The sequence below is a fragment of the Salmo salar genome, chromosome ssa07 (genome assembly GCF_905237065.1).
Source record: "Salmo salar chromosome ssa07, Ssal_v3.1, whole genome shotgun sequence".
NCBI lineage: Eukaryota > Metazoa > Chordata > Actinopteri > Salmoniformes > Salmonidae > Salmo > Salmo salar.
This window is the reverse complement of record NC_059448.1, coordinates 54133352-54155304: the sequence shown is the minus strand read 5'-3', so window position 1 is coordinate 54155304 and position 21953 is coordinate 54133352. Positions and strand designations below refer to the sequence as shown.

The window sequence follows — 21953 nt, the reverse complement described above, 5'->3', positions numbered from 1 at the left end:
AGTTAGTCAATATGGAGGAAACTAGGTAGAGTTTTAGCTAACACCTACCCAGTTAGTCAATATAGAGGAAACTAGGTAGAGGTTTAACTAACACCTACCCAGTTAGTCAATATAGAGGAAACTAGGTCGTTTTAACTAACACCTACCCAGTTACTCAATATGGAGGAATGAGGTAGAGTTTTAACACATACCCAGTTAGTCAATATAGAGGAAACTAGGTAGAGATTTAACTAACACCTACCCAGTTAGTCAATATGGAAGAAACTTGGTGAAGTTTTAACACCTACCCAGTTAGTCTCTGATCTGTTAAGGGGAGTGAACAAGGGCAAAAGGGAGGGGACAACTTTTTTGGGACGTTATGCAACACCAGGGATTGTCAGACGTTTAGTCAGACAGCCAATCAGGTGTTAACCTCTCTCGCTTGCGTCCCACCTACTCAACAGCCAGTGTAATCCCGTGGTGCGATATTCAAATACCTTAGAAATGCTATTACTTCAATTTCTCAAACATATGACTATTTTACACCATTTTAAAGACAAGACTCTCGTTAATCTAACCACACTGTCCGATTTCAAAAAGGCTTTACAACGAAAGCAAAACATTAGACTTTGTCAGCAGAGTACCCAGCCAGAAATAATCAGACACCCATTTTTCAAGCTAGCATATAATGTCACATAAACCCAAACCACAGCTAAATGCAGCACTAACCTTTGATGATCTTCATCAGATGACAATCCTAGGACATTATGTTATACAATACATGCATGTTTTATTCAATCAAGTTCATATTTATATCAAAAACCAGCTTTTTACATTAGCATGTGACTAGCATTCCCACCGAACACTTCCGGTGAATTTACTAAATTACTCACGATAAACGTTCACAAAAAACATAACAATTATTTTAAGAATTATAGATACAGAACTCCTTTATGCACTCGCTATGTCCGATTTTAAAATAGCTTTTCGGTGAAAGCACATTTTGCAATATTCTGAGTAGATAGCCCGGCCATCACAGGCTAGCTATTTTGACACCCACCAAGTGTGGTACTCACCAAACTCCGATTTACTATTAGAAAAGTTTGATTACCTTTGCTGTTCTTCGTCAGAATGCACTCCCAGGACTTCTACTTCAATAACAAATGTTGGTTTGGTTCCAAATAATCCATAGTTATATCCAAATAGCGGCATTTTGTTCGTGCGTTCAAGACACTATCCGAAGGGTAAAGAAGGGTGACGCGCCCGACGCGTTTCGTGACAAAAAAATTCAAAATATTCCATTACCGTACTTCGAAGCATGTCAAACGCTGTTTAAAATCAATTTTTATGCTATTTTTCTCGTAAAAAAAGCGATAATATTCCGACCGGAGTCGTTGTTTTCGTTCAAAGAGAGAGAAAGTAAACATGGTGTCGGCTCGTGCATACGCCTCCAGTCTCATTGTCCTCAGATCGACCACTTACCAAATGCGCTAATGTTTTTCAGCCAGGGCCTGCAAAGCCACCATTCATCGTTCTGGCGCCTTCTGAGAGCCTATGGGAGCGTTAGAAAATGGCACGTTATGCCAGAGATCCCCTGTTTTGGTTAGAGATGATCAAGAAGGCCATGAAATGTTCAGAGAGAGCGCTTCCTGTTTGGAATCTTCTCAGGTTTTTGCCTGCCATATGAGTTCTGTTATACTCACAGACACCATTCAAACAGTTTTAGAAACTTTAGGGTGTTTTCTATCCAAATCAAACAATTATATGCATATTCTAGTTACTGGGCAGGAGTAGTAACCAGATTAAATCGGGTACGTTTTTTTTTATCCGGCCGTGCAAATACTGCCCCCTATCCCCAACAGGTTAAACACAGTAGAGGCAGGACATTTGGGACAACACCTGCCATCGACCATGAAAAAACAGACACACTGCTGCTTTAAACATAAACATGCCAAGATAACACACACACACACACACACACACACACACACACACACACACACACACACACACACACACAGTCCATTGATGTTGTAGCATTTAAAAGAGACTGTGTTGTTATTCTGTCAGAGATGTTGGGTCAGGCCTTGGCTCCCATCGTGTGCTGAATCTGATCTGACTCCAGTATAGGACAACACAGTGCAGCTTGTTTTCAACCCCACCTTCTCCATATCCTTTTTACTTTAGTGTGTGTATGTACTTGTGTTTGTGCACACACACAAGTTCAAGCTGAGGCCCGTTGCTACGGAAACCCCTATAGAAGTAGTGTATCAAGGTGTTCTGTCTGGCATAATGAGCAACACATAGATGGTGCTGTTCAGTAGACAATGCCCAGCGTATTGCACAGCATCTCTAAAGGGTTCCTGTAAAACATCCTCACTGTGCAGTTCTTTGATTTGAATACTGATCTAGAGCCTATTTCCTGTGCTTTGTCTCTTCTTCTAATCTAATAGTAGAGGAATTTGGTTGACATGGTGATATGGGGGCAGTAAGATAGCTACCCAGATGGTGTCACAGACATATTGGATTGTCATATTTAAGATCTGTTGATGTTTATCCTGGTTAGACTTGCAACATTCTGATAACTTTCCCCAAATTCCCAGGTTTTCTAGAAATCCGGGTTAGAAGCCTGGGAATGTTGCTACCCTGGTACATACAGTATGTCTGATGATGCAACTAGCCAGGTTATGGACTATGGCTGATCATATATAGCCAGTGTTGTGTGTGTCGGGGTGATGACCTGGCACAGTCACTTAGCGTAATGGTTCCTGTGAAGACACTCCAGGCGACAATAAATACCATTCTCCTGGGTGAGTTAGGGTCCCAGCTAGCCCACCTCACACTGCATGCTAAACACACACACACACACATCCGGAGACCCTCTCTCTGCCGTCCATCACCTGAGTGTCCGTGTGTTCCATCCTTCTGGGAAATGAGGAGCAGGATTTCAGGGAATTGAGAAGATCTATTAGAATGGCCTGCTGTGTGAGATAACGAGGGGAATGGGGCTCTCTCTCTCTCTGCTCTGTAAAACCAAAGATTCATCACATGGGATGAGGGAAGAGAACCTGGTGGGGGGGCTGTGTGTGTGTGAGCAAGTGTGTCCCCTGTCTACCTGTCCATAACCATTCATAACATAATCCCTCCCTGTCTGTCTGTCTGTCTGTCTGTCCCTAACCATTCATAACATAATCCCTCCCTGTCTGTCTGTCTGTCTGTCTGTCTGTCTGTCCCAAACCATTCATAACATAATCCCTCCCTGTCTGTCTGTCTGTCTGTCCCTAACCATTCATAACATAATCCCTCTCTGTCTGTCTGTCTGTCTGTCTGTCTGTCTGTCTGTCTGTCTGTCTGTCTGTCTGTCTGTCTGTCTGTCTGTCTGTCTGTCTGTCTGTCTGTCTGTCTGTCTGTCTGTCTGTCTGTCTGTCTGTCTGTCTGTCTGTCTGTCTGTCTGTCTGTCTGTCTGTCTGTCTGTCTGTCTGTCTGTCCCTAACCATTCATAACATAATCCCTCCCTGTCTGTCTGTCTGTCTGTCTGTCTGTCTGTCTGTCTGTCTGTCTGTCTGTCTGTCTGTCTGTCTGTCTGTCTGTCTGTCTGTCTGTCTGTCTGTCTGTCTGTCTGTCTGTCCCTAACCATTCATAACATAATCCCTCCCTGTCTGTCTGTCCCTAACCATTCATTACATAATCCCTGTCTGTCTGTCTGTCCCTAACCATTCATAACATAATCCCTCCCTGTCTGTCTGTCCCTAACCATTCATTACATAATCCCTCCCTGTCTGTCTGTTCCTAACCATTCATAACATAATCCCTCCCTCCCTCCCTCCCTCCCTCCCTCCGTCCGTCCGTCCGTCTGTCTGTCTGTCACCATTCATAACATACTCCCTCCCTGTCTGTCTGTCTGTCTCCTCAGATATGTAGTACCTTACAAAAACGAAGTGCTTCACTCCTGTTCCAACAGATATATGCACTTAACCAACCACAATTAAAAAGATCACTTGTTGTATTTTCCCTCTTTACATTGAAAGATTGGTCCTTGTGTGGACTGGTGGAGGCTGAAGTACTCTACTAAAGAGCAGGTTTGAATCAGAAATATAATTTCATAATTTAGCTTTAGCGTTGAGCTGAGGTCAGAATGGTTTTGACTACTATGCATTAGCTTCTCCGTTAGTAGTCAGTTATTGAATGAGAGTCAATGAGAGTAGAGAGGAGCTTTTAGACCTGGAGGCTGACAGGAGTGGTGCTGCCTTAGAGACCTCCTGATGGTCCACCATCAGTGGTCCAGGATCAGTTGTCTTTACCTCTGTTCTAACTCTTAACCTGTGTGAGCCTCACAATACAACTGACCTGGGATGAATTGATAAGAACAGTTTGAATTGCTGGCCGAATATCAACCGTCCTCCCTTCCTTAACGTAATCACTCTAACACTGAGGTGAAACCCTAGGAAGGAAGAAAGGATGCATTTGAAAGGAATTCAAACTGGGCCTTAGTACCTGCTGCGTGTTAGGGCCCTGTTCCAATACTCGTCAAATGTATCATTCCTTTCCTCCCTCCCTTCCTTGAAGTAATTTCAGAAGGAAGGAAGGAAGGAGGCATTATGAATATTCTAACGGGGCCAGTGTTTGGGCTGTGTATCGCAGCTTCTTCACCTGTTATCCCACCAGCCGTCCTCACCACAGCCTCTCTCTCTGCTGCCCTCTGCAGGCTGCTGCTGGAACTGCTGGAGCTGCTGTTTGACAAGTTCAACGCGGTGGCTGCGGCCCACAGTGTGGTGCTGGCCCACCTGCAGCAGATCGTGGTGTCCCCCAACGGAGCCCAGGAGGGCATCAAGCTCTATGAGCAAGCCGACGTCTCTGCTAAGATCCAGACCGTCCTCCAGGTCAGTTCAAGTTTAAAATGTCAAGTTTTGAATCCATCACAGTCCCGAATCCCTGTACCACACAAACACACAAACACACGAATCCATAAAGATTCACGGATGATTTGGCAGCAGATGATTTGCACACGTGGTTAAACCTTTAGACTGTGAAAGCATAGATTAGGCTTCCATGAGTAGGAATGATCACACATGATGCTAACTAGGAGAGACAAGACTCACTGTTCTGACATGAACTACAATGACAAAAACAGATGAAGCTTTACCTTTAGTGACGACAATCTTTACTAATGCAGATTGACTATTTACTGTACACGTTCATTGTAGAAATCAATCTGTTTCTTTATATGCGGCCCGTGGGTGTGTGACTGTGAAAGCATGCCGTATCCATAGCAAGAGGGATGTAGGCTAATTCCTTGAGAGAATGCTGTTAACTCTGTGTATGTTGTGCATCCAGCTATGAATCCTGACAGTGTTTCACCCAACACTCGTTTGTGCAGTCAGTCAATGTTGTCTTTCTTTTCAAAGAAGAGATTATTCTTGTGGAACGAGTGCTGAGAACATGAAAGTATGTCAGTTGAAATGCAGTTCCTGAGCTATCGATACACAAACGTGTGCACGGACCACGCTGCACGAGCAGAAAAAACACAAACACACAATCAAACAAACACACACACATTCAAACACACACACAAGCACACACAAACACTCTCTCCCCTAGTCTAGTCAGTGAGTGCTGGGGGTGCCTGCCTTACATGGGCGTTCCTCAGGGATCTGTCATAGGTCACTTCCAAACAGCTGCTCATCTCCTCAGCCAATCAGACGGGAGCAGAGAGCAAACACAGTGCAGCCGACACGCACCAATTAAAGGACTGCAATTAAAGCAGGCAATCAGGGGAAGTGCCTGTTCCTATGTGTGTCACAACTAAAATCAACCCCACTGTATTATTTGTATTTTTTTTAATTCCTAATCTGACACGATGATGAAATCCATAGCGCTTGATTTCTTCCGTCGCGTTCTAAGACGTAAGCCTGTGTGTAGGTGGACACATTTCAGAGTGTAGTGAAGTGTTGAAATGAGCGGAAGGATGAGAAGGGAACACAGGTCTGATGATGAAACGGAGGAGCCAGAGGGGACGTTGGCTCGGGAACAGCCAGTTACCTGGGGAAGCGTTCCAGTAACGTGTATCTAGCTATCCCCTGTGGAGAGAGTCATTGTGAGGTGTAGCTCCAGGGTATTATCCCGTCACACATGTGAGTGATGGCTGGGCTCCAGCTTGAGCTCTGAGCATTAAAGAGCCTACAGCCAAACTACAGATGGAGGGAGTGAGGATCCACATTATGGTTCGAGGACTGGTTTTCTAGATATGGTCTCTGACTGCTCACTCCAGACCAGTCTGCTGCCATGCAGCTTGGTCTGTATGGATTAGGCTTCCAATGACACAAACCCATATAGCCTTACCTTTAGTGACCACAATCTTTACTAATGTGGATTGACTATTTACTGTACACGTTCATTGTAAAAATCAATCTGGTTTCTTTATATGCAGCCCAGGGCTGTGTGTAGGACTGTGGGAGCAGACACACACACACACACACACACACACACACACACACAGAATGTCAGTGAGTCTTGCCTTTCCTAGTTAGCATAATTATAATTTTTTGTCTTTTTTTTTTTTACATTTGTTTTTTTGTACAGCAGATACAAACATACACTTACGAACAACAACTTAGAGACACACACAAAACGACTACATCTCATCTGTCCAGACCCACATGCTCCCACCCCTAGAGCCTGGTCACACCCCCACCCCTAGAGCCTGGTCACACCTCCATCACTAGAGCCTGGTCACACCCCCATCCCGAGGGCCTGGTCACACCCCCATCCCTAGAGCCTGGTCACACCCCCATCCCTAGAGCCTGGTCACACCCCCATCCCTAGAGCCTGGTCACACCCCCATCCCTAGAGCCTGGTCACACCCCCATCCCTAGAGCCTGGTCACACCCCCATCCCTAGAGCCTGGTCACACCCCCATCCCTAGAGCCTGGTCACACCCCCATCCCTAGAGCCTGGTCACACCCCCATCCCTAGAGCCTGGTCACACCCCCACCACTAGAGCCTGGTCACACCCCCATCCCTAGAGCCTGGTCACACCCCCACCCCTAGAGCCTGGTCACACCCCCATCCCTAGAGCCTGGTCACACCCCCACCCCTAGAGCCTGGTCACACCCCCACCCCTAGAGCCTGGTCACACCCCCATCCCTAGAGCCTGGTCACACCCCCATCCCTAGAGCCTGGTCACACCCCCATCCCTAGAGCCTGGTCACACCCCCATCCCGAGAGCCTGGTCACACCCCCATCCCTAGAGCCTGGTCACACCCCCATCCCTAGAGCCTGGTCACACCCCCATCCCTAGAGCCTGGTCACACCCCCATCCCTAGAGCCTGGTCACACCCCCATCCCGAGGGCCTGGTCACACCCCCATCCCGAGGGCCTGGTCACACCCCCATCCCTAGAGCCTGGTCACACCCCCATCCCTAGAGCCTGGTCACACCCCCACCCCTAGAGCCTGGTCACACCCCCACCCCTAGAGCCTGGTCACACCCCCACCCCTAGAGCCTGGTCACACCCCCATCCCTAGAGCCTGGTCACACCCCCACCCCTAGAGCCTGGTCACACCCCCCACCCCTAGAGCCTGGTCACACCCCCATCCCGAGGGCCTGGTCACACCCCCATCCCGAGGGCCTGGTCACACCCCCATCCCGAGGGCCTGGTCACACCCCCATCCCGAGGGCCTGGTCACACCCCCATCCCGAGGGCCTGGCCACACCCCCATCCCGAGGGCCTGGTCACACCCCCATCCCGAGGGCCTGGCCACACCCCCATCCCGAGGGCCTGGCCACACCCCCATCCCGAGGGCCTGCATTATTGTTTGCCACTTGGCCTTAAATTGTACCCATTCATTTTTCTCGGTTGCCCATGCTATTTCATTATTTCAATAATAAATCATGTTTCCATTGTGTTAGTGATGGAGATTGATTTCCAGGTTTTTACTATAAGTTTTTCCGGAAGAGTAATGAGAAGAGAATCGTCCAGGCCAATGGGTGTCTGACTACAGCCCATATGCCAGGTCTTGAAATATGAAGACAGACGGATTAACAGTATGTTTACATTGTAACACTTCTGACAGGCAACTTTCTAGCTCCACCCATAACTTTTGGACTTCATAGCGTTCCCAGAAGGATTATTGAGTTTTACACTTAAGACATGACTCTGCCGTTGTGCTGTAGAATTTGTGAATTTTGTCTCTGGTATAATAAATTCTATACATTTTCATTAACTGTTTCGTTAGTTTTGCTCCAACATTCCCTCCATTTTGTGCCAACATCACTCTCCTAGTCAACATCGTGTGTGTTTGAATGTGTGTGTGTTTGTTTGATTGTGTGTTTGTGTTTTTTCTGCTCGTGCAGCGTGGTCCGTGCACACGTTTGTGTGTAGATAGCTCAGGAACTGCATTTCAACTGACATACTTTCATGTTCTCAGCACTCGTTCCACAAGAATAATCTCTTCTTTGAAAAGAAAGACAACATTGACTGGCTGCACAAACGAGTGTTGGGTGAAACACTGCCAGGATTCATAGCTGGATGCACAACACACACAGAGTTAACAGCATTCTCTCAAGGAATTAGCCTACATCCCTCTTGCTATGGATACGGCATGCTTTCACAGTCACACACCCACGGGCCGCATATAAAGAAACAGATTGATTTCTACAATGAACGTGTACAGTAAATAGTCAATCTGCATTAGTAAAGATGTGAAAGATTGTGGTCACTAAAGGTGAGGCTACATGGGTTTGTGTCATTGTAGTTGTCAGAACAGTGAGTCTCCTAGTTAGCATCATGTGAGGTAGACCTCCTGAGGGACACAGTGAAGAGTTGACAGCAGAGTTTGTTTCTTTTCTATTTTACACTGTCCTTTTCTTATCTCTTATTTTATCCTTCACATCTTTTCTCTTCCTTGTTTTCGTCTCGTTCCAAGTCTCTGAGGGCTAGCGTTCTCTCCCTTTGCTGTTGAGGGAGCGAGCGAGAGAGAGGGAGGGAGGGAGGGGGGAGGGAGTGAGCGGGAGGGCGAGGGAGGCAGAGAGGGAGCGGGAGGGAGGGATCGGGAGGGGAGGGAGGGAGCGATGGAGAGGGAGGGAGGGAGGGAGGGAGCGAGCGGGAGGGAGGGAGGGAGGGAGGGAGCGATGGAGAGCGAGCGGGGGTGGGGGAGCAAGCGGGAGGGAGGGAGAGGGAGGGAGCTAGAGAGAGATGGAGGGGGGTGACAGAGAGAGGAGAGCAAAGGGAGAGAGAGGTGCAGACTAGGATTGAGTATATGGGCTTATCATCACTCCATCAGACCAGGAGTCAGACGGTGACCTTGAGCACATTTTTTTCATCATATTTTCTTTTCTCTTGTGTTTTCCCTCTCTCTCTCACTCATTCTCTCTCTCATTCTCTCTCTCATTTTTCACCCCTCAAAACCACTCAGAATGAAAAGCAGTGACTCCGCCATGCCAACTGTTGCTAAGGCGGCCCTGAGCTAACTGCGGACGGTCGGGCTGGCAGGCCTTAGGGCTCGAAGAAGCAGCTAGACTTGAATCACATTTTGTCCAAAGCTTACTTTAGTGGAACTAAGGACAAATGCTCTGTCTTATTGAACATTGATTATCTGAGACCCAGGCCCCTTGATTGGCTCAAAATTGGTCCTTACACTAAGCTGTGATTGGGTTAGTACTGGATAAACAGAGTCGTGATTTGGCTGGGCCAACTGATTGCCTGCCAGTTTAGTCACCGGTGTTTCATCTCTGTTTGGAGGAGAATATGAAGAGATGGACATAGACAGACAGAGGGCTGGGAACTGTAAGGTTGGTGTTGTATACTCTCAAAGCCAGTCAGATGGATAGATGGTTGGATGGAGTTTTGTAAAATAGGCTAAAATCCAAATCTGACCCTTCATACTGTACATCTATGGCCATTGGCTACCTAATCACCCCCTAGCTTCCAATTGGCTCAATCACCTACCCTCTCCACGGCAACTCCACTTTACTGACTTTATTGTCCCCATGTGGACATGTTGTTGCAGTATCATGTACACGTTTAAATACAGTAGACAACAAATTGACAATACAACATTCATAACAGTTACATACCAATAAAAAGAGACTAGCCTGCTGGCCTTACTGGGTCAAAAGGATCATTTCGCCCGAGCTGTTTAGGAGGGATATCACACCTGCCGGGGGGGTACCCTATACCTGCACCCAGAGGGGAGTACTCCAAAGTCTGGGTACATGGGGTGGCTTGGGTCAAAACTATTTTGTGAGCCTTGCTGTTGGCCCTGACCTTAAAGATCTCGTCCAGGCCTGTCTGTTTGACTCCTAATACTTTGCTTGTTGTGGTGATAATCCTTCTCAGCATATTTGTCTGGTTGACAGTGGCCGAACCAACAAACAATACGAACAGTTGAAATACTCTCAATGAAATATTTGTGAAACAGAGTCAGTATAGTCCAGTCAACATGAAAAGATCCCAGCTTGTTGAGAACGTACAGTCTCTGTTGACTCTTTTTGTAGATCAGGTCTGTACATTTACTCCAGTGAAGCTTATTGTCCAAGAGGACAGCTTGATATGTGTATTTCTCTATGTTCTGACCTCTGATAGATGTTACAGAGGTAGGTGGTGTTCTCTTCCTGAAGTCTATGCACATCTCTTTGGTCTTGTTGGTATTGAGGACCAAGTGTGATTCATCACAGCACTCTACAAAGTCCTTTAGGACCGGGCCATGGGGTTCCTCGTCATCATGCAACAGGCTGATCAAGGATGTGTCATCAGCGAACTAAACTAGGTGTCTGTCAGGATGGGAACTAGTACAACTATTAGTGTACAGTTGGTTGTCCTAAATAAAATCCTAAAATAAAGGCAAATGAAAGAGATTGTGTCAGGGAAGATGGATAGAGAGTTAAAGAGAGTTGGAGAAGAGAGAGGAGGGAGTGTAGGTATTGCGCGGCTGTGCTGTGCCTTTGTGTTAATGGAAGGCATTAAGCCGTTCGCTCTCCAGCGGCGCGGGCACTAGAGCTGCTACCGCTGCCTCCGCTCTGCCAACCCCAGGTTGCCAGGGGCTCCTCACTCCCCCGCCGCAGCGATGTGCGATAATGTCATCTCTTGATTAGAATACTCATTATGTGAAATGAGGTTTTCTTATTCAGTCACTCGTGTTATTATTTTCTGGACGATTGTATCTTTGTGAGTCTCTCCCATTCCCTCTCTCAATCCTTCTTATCCCAATTTCTTTCCATCCCTCTCTTTCTCTCCCTCAATCACCATTCTCTCTTTCTCTTTCCCCCTCCCTTCCTCTATCCCTCTCTCTTCCCCTCTGCCCCCTCCTTCCTGCTCTCTTCAAGAGACAAACTCAGTATGACAGCAGAACATGTTAATGCCTGATAGTCTGGCAGCAGAACATGTTAATGCCTGATAGTCTGGCAGCAGAACATGTTAATGCCTGATAGTCTGGCAGCAGAACATGTTAATGCCTGATAGTCTGGCAGCAGAACATGTTAATGCCTGATAGTCTGGCAGCAGAGCATGTTAATGCCTGATAGTCTGGCAGCAGAACATGTTAATGCCTGATAGTCTGGCAGCAGAACATGTTAATGCCTGATAGTCTGGCAGCAGAACATGTTAATGCCTGATAGTCTGGCAGCAGAACATGTTAATGCCTGATAGTCTGGCAGCGGCACATGTTAATGCCTGATAGTCTGGCAGCAGAACATGTTAATGCCTGATAGTCTGGCAGCAGAACATGTTAATGCCTGATAGTCTGGCAGCAGAACATGTTAATGAATGATAGTCTGGCAGCAGAGCATGTTAATGCCTGATAGTCTGGCAGCAGAACATGTTAATGCCTGATAGTCTGGCAGCAGAACATGTTAATGCCTGATAGTCTGGCAGCAGAACATGTTAATGCCTGATAGTCTGGCAGCAGAACATGTTAATGCCTGATAGTCTGGCAGCAGAACATGTTAATGCCTGATAGTCTGGCAGCAGAACATGTTAATGCCTGATAGTCTGGCAGCAGTGTAGATTCCTGATGGGAGGCTGTATGGCAGGCTACTCTTTGCCCTGCCTCTACTCTGACAGTGGGGTGCTATAGTTCCCATAATCCACCCTGCAGCGGCCTGGTGCGCGTGCACGTGTGTGTGTGTGTGTGTGTGCACGTGTGTGTCGACTTGTGTGTGTGCACTTGTGTGTCCTTGCAGTCTGCAGGTGTGAAATGTACCCACTATCATGAAACATCTCTACTAGCTAGTATCTATGCTCAGGTGTGTGTGGTGAGATGTTGTTGGCTCTTGTCTAGGTGTAGATTAGATCTTGTTGGCAGATGTGTATGTTGTTTCTTGTTAGTTCAGGTGTGTTCTGAAGACTAGCAGTTGTGCACTATCATCTATATATTAGCTAGTGGCTCAGGTGTGTGTTGAGATGCTGTTGGGTCTTGTCTAGGTGTAAATTAGCGGCAGCCATGTTGTTGCAGTTGTCTCTTGTTCACGTCTGTGTGATTAGTGCTTTTTGAGGTTGGTTCGATTATGAAAAAAAATTATCATGGTTTTCGATAACTTTTTAAAACATTAAATGCATTATAAAGTAATGACATTACTTTGATTTTAGTGATTTTTTATGGAAATTCCAAAGCCCAAAATAGTGAACATTGAAAATATTCCATTGTGTCTATCAGGTCCACAATTGGTAGACATCAAAAGAAAAATAGAAAATTATGATGAAATAATTAAATATTTCAGTTGTGGGTATTACTAAATTTTTATTTTATGACTTTTTATTATTTAGTCATCTCTAAAAAAAAAAAAAAAATCTTCATCAAGCTACACACAATACCACACAATGACAAAGCGAAAACAGGTTTTTAGAAATGTTTAAAAAAAAACAACATAAATACACGATTTACATAAGTATTCAGACTTTTTGCTATGAGACTCGAAATTGAGCTCAGGTGCATCCTGTTTCTATTGATCATCCTTGAGATGTTTCTACAACTTGATTGGACATGATTTGAAAAGGCACACAACTGTCTATATAAGGTCCAACAGTTGATAGTGCATGTTAGAGCAAAACCAAGCCATGAGGTCGAAGGAATTGTCTGTAGAGCTCCGAGACAGGATTGTCTCGATAAACAGATCTGGAGAAGGGTACCAAACTATTTCTGCAGCGTTGAATGTCCCCAAGAACACAGTGGCCTCCATCATTCTTAAGAGTAAGTTTGGAACCACCAATTGAATCTACACTGCTCAAAAAAATAAAGGGAACACTAAAATAACACATCCTAGATCTGAATGAATGAAATAATCTTATTAAATACTTTTTTCTTTACATAGTTGAATGTGCTGACAACAAAATCACACAAAAATAATCAATGGAAATCCAACTTATCAACCCATGGAGGTCTGGATTTGGAGTCACACTCAAAATTAAAGTGGAAAACCACACTACAGGCTGATCCAACTTTGATGTAATGTCCTTAAAACAAGTCAAAATGAGGCTCAGTAGTGTGTGTGGCCTCCACGTGCCTGTATGACCTCCCTACAACGCCTGGGCATGCTCCTGATGAGGTGGCGGATGGTCTCCTGAGGGATCTCCTCCCAGACCTGGACTAAAGCATCCGCCAACTCCTGGACAGTCTGTGGTGCAACGTGGCGTTGGTGGATGGAGCGAGACATGATGTCCCAGATGTGCTCAATTGGATTCAGGTCTGGGGAACGGGCGGACCAGTCCATAGCATCAATGCCTTCCTCTTACAGGAACTGCTGACACACTCCAGCAACATGAGGTCTAGCATTGTCTTGCATTAGGAGGAACCCAGGGCCAACCGCAACAACATATGGTCTCACAAGGGGTCTGAGGATCTCATCTCGGTACCTAATGGCAGTCAGGCTACCTCTGGCGAGCACATGGAGGGCTGTGCGGCCCCTCAAAGAAATGCCACCCCACACCATGACTGACCCACCGCCAAACCGGTCATGCTGGAGGATGTTGCAGGCAGCAGAACGTTCTCCAGACTCTGTAACGTCTGTCACATGTGCTCAGTGTGAACCTGCTTTCATCTGTGAAGAGCACAGGGCGCCAGTGGCGAATTTGCCAATCTTGGTGTTCTCTGGCAAATGCCAAACGTCCTGCACGGTGTTGGGCTGTAAGCACAACCCCCACCTGTGGACGTCGGGCCCTCATACCACCCTCATGGAGTCTGTTTCTGACCGTTTGAGCAGACACATGCACATTTGTGGCCTGCTGGAGGTCATTTTGCAGGGCTCTGGCAGTGCTCCTCCTGCTCCTCCTTGCACAAAGGCGGAGGTAGCGGTCCTGCTGCTGGGTTGTTGCCCTCCTACGGCCTCCTCCACGTCTCCTGATGTACTGGCCTTTCTCCTGGTAGCGCCTCCATGCTCTGGACACTACGCTGACAGACACAGCAAACCTTCTTGCCACAGCTCGCATTGATGTGCCATCCTGGATGAGCTGCACTACCTGAGCCACTTGTGTGGGTTGTAGACTCCGTCTCATGCTACCACTAGAGTGAAAGCACCGCCAGCATTCAAAAGTGACCAAAACATCAGCCAGGAAGCATAGGAACTGAGAAGTGGTCTGTGGTCACCACCTGCAGAACTACTCCTTTATTGGGGGTGTCTTGCTAATTGCCTATAATTTCCACCTGTTGTCTATTCCATTTGCACAACAGCATGTGAAATTTATTGTCAATCAGTGTTGCTTCCTAAGTGGACAGTTTGATTTCACAGAAGTGTGATTGACTTGGAGTTACATTGTGTTGTTTAAGTGTTCCCTTTATTCTTTTGAGCAGTGTATTTTAGAATAAGGCTATAACGTAACAAAATGTGGAACAAGTCAAGGCTTCTGAATACTTTCCGAATACGCTGTATGTTCTCCCCATACTGTACTGTCTTTAGTCATCCTATTTAGCTAGGCTGCCTAAGCATGCTGCAGAGCTGTCTGGCTAAATAATTGTATTAGTTCTACGAAGTAAATAAGGCATACTATCACAAACTGTCTCTGTCCCTTTCGTCATTGTGTTGTGTTCATTCCTCTCTCATGCGGTCTGTGTGTATCTAACCTAACGTATTAGGCGTAAAAGTGAATCTGTCCAGAGATCTGTATATAAAGATGAGATGCTCATGTCTCCACCCTAACAAATGGGAGTCGTTGTCCCAAAGACAGGAAGGCAGGTGGCAAACTTAGGTCCAAAATAAGCCTATAGAAACACATTGGGATTATTTTGGATAGATCTTGGCGCTAGTGAAATCTCTTGCTTTGCCTCTTCCTTTCTGATCAGTCTTTGTCCGAGACGGAAAAAACAGGTGCAATGGATTATGTTCATTGTAGTTAATTACCACGTTCCTGTGCTGAACTAGGTTGAATATTTGCTAAATGAAAACTACAACTGTCTTCAGCCCAGTGTTCCACATAGTTATTGGAATTCAAGTAATTGAACTGACGTCGGTCAATTAGTTGTTTAATAACAACCACCAGCTAAATGTTTGTTAATCGCTCAGCACTAGCCCTCAAACATCTTTATCTAGCTACAATGCTCGCACAAAGTATTGACACCCCTTGACTTTTTCCACATTTTTATTTGTGCTACAGACTGAATTTAAAATGGATAACATTTAGGCTTGGTGTCACTGGCCTACACACAATACCCCATAATGTCTAAGTATATAGAAATGAATTCAAAATGAAAAGCTGAAATGTCTTGAGTGAATATTAAAGTGAAGTATTCAACCTCTTTGTTATGGCAAGCCTAAATAAGTCCAGGAGTAAACAAGTCACATAAATAAGTTGCATGGACTCACTCACTCTGTGTGCAATAATAGTTTAACAGGATTTTTGAATAACTACCTCATCTCTGTAACCCACACATACAATTATCCGTATGGTACCTCAGTTGAGCAGTGAATTTCAAACACAGATTCAACGACAAATACCAGGGAGGTTTTCCAATGCCTCGCAACAGAAGAGCATCTATTGGTAGATTGGTAAAAAAAAAAAAGCAGACATTCAATATCCGTTTGAGCATGGTGAAGTTATTCATTTCAATACACCCAGTCACTACAAGATACAGGCATCCTTCCTAACTCATTTCCCGGAGAGGAAGGAAACCGCTCAGGGATTTCACCATGAGGCCCATGGTGACTTTAAAACAGTTACAGAGTTTAATGGCTGTGATAGAATTGAGGATGTTTCAACAACATTGTAGTTACTCCACAATACTAACCTAAATGACAGAGTGAAAAGGAGGAAGCCTGTACAGAATACAAATATTCCAAAACATTCACCCTGTTTGCAATAAAGCACTAAAGTAAAACTTAAAAAAATGTGGCAAAGGAATGACCTTCATTTCTGAATACGAAGTGTTGTGTTTGGGACAAATCCAACACATTACTGAGTACTACTCTTCGTATTTGTAAGCATGTTGGTGGCTGCATCATGTTATGAGTATGCTTGTCATCGGCAAGGAGTAGGGAGATTTTTTTAGGACAAAAAGAAACAGAATGGAGCTAAGCACAGGCAATATCCTAGAGGAAAATTTGGTTGTCTGTTTTCCAACAGACGATGGGAAACCAATTCACCTTTCAGCAGGACGATAACCTAAAACACAAGGCCAGGTTATTGTCCGACTTAAATCGGCTTGAAAATCTATGGCAAGACATGAAAAAGGCAGTCTAGCAATGATCAACAACCAACTTGACAGAGCTTAGAGAATTTAAAAAAGAATAATGTGCAGATGTTATGCAATCCTGGTGCGTAAAGCTCTTCGAGATTTACCAAGCAAGACTCACAGCTGTAAATGCTGCCAAAGGTGATTCTAACATGTATTGACTCAGGGGTGTGAATATTTATGTAAATGAGATGTTTCTGTATTTCATTTTCAATAAATTAGCAAACAATTCAAAAAACATGTTTTCACTTTGTCATTATGGAGTACTGTGTGAATTCAGGCTCTAACACAACACAATGTGGAATAAGTCAAGGGTTATGAATACTTTCTGAAGGCGCTGTAGTATCTCTCACAGGGGATGAGGTGTGTTTGGAGAGATGGTGGTAAGTTGTTGGCTCTTGGTAAGGTGTATATTAGCCGAGCGGAAGCCATCTTGTTGGCAGTTTCTCCATCGTATCTTGTTATTCCCCCTCTCTTCTCTCCACCTTGTAGCTACACATTCATTTGATAGGCTAGCCTATAAATGGAAGCCTCTAGATTATTCATTTTCTCCCTCCACTTTGAGAAGTGTGGAATCGTGTTGACCTTTCCACTTGGCATGCTCTGAGACGGACACCGGATCTGACAGAGACAAGAGAGGGCACACAGTTACACGGCCTGAGCTGAGACTTCCCATATTCCACCGAGCGACTGGCTCCAGGAAGGCACAGTATGGAGTAGGTTAACATGGGCTTTTTGAAAGCCAAGAGCCATGTAGCAGTGGTCTTGATCCCTGTTTGGAAATGCCGGCTGTGCTTCCCCAGCGTGCTTTAAGTGTGGATGAGATATTGATTGGGACTTTAAAGAGCGGCTGGTAATTCTCAGTATTGGTGTCAGTTAGGGAGTGGAACAGTGTTGCCTGTGCTGTCACACTTTTCCACCGAGATGCAGTGTTTGAATAAATGTATTGATTTTTCACGCCAATGAGCCCACGTTATTAGGCTTCTATATTCCAAGCTTGCACCACTTCACAGTCATTTTTTTTTATCCATCACACCGTGTCTCAAGGTCTTCTGCAGTTCTCTTATGAAATTAGAGGCACTCAGAATCTTTCAATGTATCATACATACACTATAATCCCACTAGATCCAGTCACATTGGATACGGTTGTCTCTGCCACCAAATCATCAAGCGTGCCAAGAATCATACTTATCTAAACTCCACTTTGACAAGTTTTGTCAGATTTTCCCTTGAGCCTGAACAGCAGTTGCAAGCAACAGCATTATGTGCTTAGAAAATATTTAGGTAAAAACCAAGAAATCTTTTAATAGACATGGACAAAAAAACTCCACCTGCCATCAGATGATCTAAGACCATATGGTCTGACTGAGACCAAAGACCCTATCTCATAAGACCCTGCTGAATCCCTCACCACAATCACCCATAGGGACCATGTTTGACCTATATTTGGCATGGCTTGTTACGGTCCCCCTCTCAGCACGGCCTGACCTTTGACCTCGTGACAACATAGTCCAACGCGTCTGAGTTTTCTAATTAGCCTAGCGCTTGTGTATTCCACTATGGTGCCATGGCGTCTCCATGATGGCTAGGCTACTGAGTTGATCCGCCAGCCGTCGCTGCTATGTGCCCGGAGTGCAGATTAATGCTTTTAATGAGCAGTGGTAAGGACCTTTGGAGCTAAGGTGCGATTAGCAAATCAAGGATGGATGTCATCTGTCTGTTCTTACAGAACACGTCTAGAAACATCTAACACTTTATTAGGCTACTTGACGACGCTATATAAAACACAGGCTAGCTTGGCCCAGCTGAAAGATAAGCTTCTATGACACGTTGCAGCTGTAGTAATGAATACTCTCCTCCTTTTCTATTGACACGGTGAGGGCCTGTGGCTGGGGCCGAACCACACTGAATAAATCATAGCACAGCCAGAGATTAGCCGAGACAAAGGAGAAGCGTATGTTCAAAGTATAGAAATATATAAAATAGTATGTGAAGGAGTTAAATATGCAAGCCTTCCTCACGGCTTGTCAGCCAAGTGAAAACAAGGCAAATTGAACTGCCAGGGAAACAACAGCCGGACGACAATGATCTGTTTTAATTAAATATGATGCGCAGAGACATTGCTGTGTTTCTTTCCTAACGTTTTAATCAACATGTCACTATTTCACTGTAATCCTACCCCACCCATCCACCCCGACGTGTCATATTTACATATTACTGGGGGCGCGGTGAAGCTAGTATATTGATTGTGTCGAAATTCCATCATCGCCCCTCCTTTTGTGTTTGAGAGAAGGGAGATTTTAAAGCTAATTATTCTAATCTGACGGTATGCTTTATAGTTTCCCGTTCTCTTGTAGATGCACAGCATGTTCTCCTTTAAACATTGCTTATCTGAATTGTGTGTATGCGAGTACAGGTATGTGTGTGTGTGTTTTGCTCTCAACGGTCAAGGCGTTGCAATACAGAAGAGTCATATTATTCATTTGTGTAAGAGCATCGAATCCATGTAGACCCATTGCCAGAGCCATGCTTGCTTAGACTTGCTATTGATGTTTTTCCTCTTTCTATGTCTCTTCAGTCCAAAAAAATGTCAAACTGCTTTGGGACAGAGCAAGGACAACAAGAGGAATGAAATGCAACAGGCTGCCTGTAGCGATGTTTCTTTGTCAAAGCCTTCAGAGGGATGATGAAAAGTAGTACGGTCCAGTTGGGACACCTTGAAGGTCCGCAGTGGTCCAGTCCAGAGGGGAAAGAGCTGGACAAAGCTTTTCTCTGAATGTTCTAAGGTTGTTGGAAGGTCAAGTCAGGAAGTAAAATCTTTTCGTGCCCAAGGCAATTTTTGGGGCTTTCACTCGAAGCCACCAGCTGAGATATCAATCAATACATTTTCAACAAAAACATGCGTCTAGGGGGACTCCATTCCTAAAAGAATGGATTTCACTAGTAAAGTTCACAAAGTTCCCACAAGTCGTGAGGGAGAAGCAGAAGAGCGAAACAATCAAAGAGCTCATTGATTCTCTGGACGACTTTGATGGACAGAAAGGAAGTCAAAGGACACAGAGTCCTGTTTATTTCTTTATTATCCTTTAATGGACTCCTCTGCCATCCCACCACAGGTGTTCTCCTGGAACCCCTTTAATGGACTCCTCAGCCATCCCACCACAGGTGTTCTCCTGGAATCCCTTTTATGGACTCCTCAGCCATCCCACCACAGGTGTTCTCCTGGAATCCCTTTAATGGACTCCTCAGCCATCCCACCACAGGTGTTCTCCTGGAATCCCTTTTATGAACTCCTCAGCCATCCCACCACAGGTGTTCTCCTGGAATCCCTTTAATGGACTCCTCAGCCATCCCACCACAGGTGTTCTCCTGGAACCCCTTTAATGGACTCCTCAGCCATCCCACCACAGGTGTTCTCCTGGAATCCCTTTTATGGACTCCTCAGCCATCCCACCACAGGTGTTCTCCTGGAATCCCTTTAATGGAATCCTCAGCCATCCCACCACAGGTGTTCTCCTGGAACCCCTTTAATGGACTCCTCAGCCATCCCACCACAGGTGTTCTCCTGGAACCCCTTTAATGGACTCCTCAGCCATCCCACCACAGGTGTACTCCTGGAACCGCTTCAGTGGGCTGTGTTGGTTAATTAGACTGATTCTTCAGGACTACTGTAATAGACCCAACAAAGCCCCGTGTATCCTGCTCATTAAGACACACACACTTCCTCTCCCAGCACAAAGGAAATGCAGGTTGGGAGGTTGGCTTCGCTGCTGGTAATGAACGACAGTGGCACACGTCCATAATGCCTTTTCTCCTGAGAGAACAGGCACTAACTGCAGCCCAGCGGGCTGATTTAGTTTTGGGACCAGACCCAAGTCACTCGAGTGTATAGAGGAACAATGGCTAACATAGTGGTTGTCTTTGTGTGGGGGAGCTGAAAATGGTGGCCAACACTCGGTTATCAAAGTGTGTGTGTGTGTGTGTCAAACACACACACTCACCATCCATGAACTCCGGGCTCAGTTTATTATCTGGTGTGAAGAGCGATTTGCAGTTTCTCAGCGGTTTTATTCGCTACCCATTTCCCAATGATCTTTCTTGGTACACGGCCATGAATATTGATTTGCTGTGTGTTAAAACGTCCCTCTCTTGAAGTGCGGCCTCACATCTCATCTCTCCTTCTTCAGAGTGGGGTGGCAGCTAGCCATGGGGGTTTCAAAGTGTTCGTCAGTCAGCCAGTCACCCCTGTGAAGGTCACAGTACAAGTTCCCAATGGTGACAATCTAATTTCTTTACTGCTGGCCCAATCTGGGGCCGTACCATGACGCCTGTTTGGTAGGGGTCAGTAGAGTCCGACCCGGCTCCCACGCTCCAATAATGGAACACTGTCATGTGTCATCCATCGGGACTTCAGTCACTAGGCTACATGCTTGGCTTTGTTTGCTTGGCTACTTCAGTGGCTACTGTATGTCAGTGGCACAACTAGGATATATTAGTGCAATGCTAAATCTATATGAGGCGTTTTTCTACTTGCCCAGAGTCAGATGAACTTGTGAATACCATTTTTATGTCTCTGCGTGCAGTATGAAGGAAGTTAAAGGTAGTGTCACGAGCCAACGCTAAATAGCGTTAGCATGATGACTGGAAGCGCAGTGATTGGAAGACTTCCGGCACTCTAGCGTATGCTGTTATACCTGTAGACTTCCAGTTACTGGCTCGTCAGTCAGTGGCTTAGCTTCATCAACAGCTTGGCTAATGGCTACATTAGAGAACAGTGTAGCCTTTATCACTCAACTCAAACATGAACCAGACTTTAAATCCATTGGATGTTATTAGCGGAGATTAGCGCTACGTCGGACGGAGGGAGCATAAGATGCATAGCATTCAAGCCATGAAACACATTCATTATTTTGTTGTTTTCAGAAATGCTTTCAGGAGCATTAATTGCATTCACAGTCATTACGGTTGTTTGATGTGGAGCAGAGACGTGTACTCTGCTCTGGTTTGCATTCACATGCAGCTCCGTGTGCATCGATGTTTGTTTTGTTGGTGTAGTTAGCAAGGCTCTGCTTTGTCTCTGTTCCACCTTGTTGCTGTTGTCTTCGATGAGCGCTGGGCCTCTGGTCTGTGTGTGTGTGTGTGTAGGCTACATATTGAGTATGTGTGTGTGTGTGTGTGTGTGTGTGTGTGTTTTGTGTGCGTAGGCCTATGTGTTTGGGAATGTGAGACTAGCAAGCTCTGGCCTCTGTTATAGCGTTAGGCTCGAGGTGCGACACGGGGCGCTCATGTTTTGTCAGCTGTGATCATTTTGTTGTTCGTC

The 21953-nt window shown here is 45.6% G+C and overlaps 1 protein-coding gene across 2 annotated transcripts in view; it reads left to right on the top strand.

Moving 5' to 3' along the window:
* Positions 1-21953, top strand: part of LOC106609608 (exocyst complex component 4) — a 284451-nt gene that overhangs the window by 61975 nt on the left and 200523 nt on the right. For both annotated transcript variants that reach the window (XM_045722267.1, XM_045722266.1), the window contains exon 7: positions 4685-4859. In XM_045722267.1, the coding sequence (XP_045578223.1) occupies positions 4685-4859 (175 nt within the window). The remainder of the gene's footprint in view (positions 1-4684; positions 4860-21953) is intronic.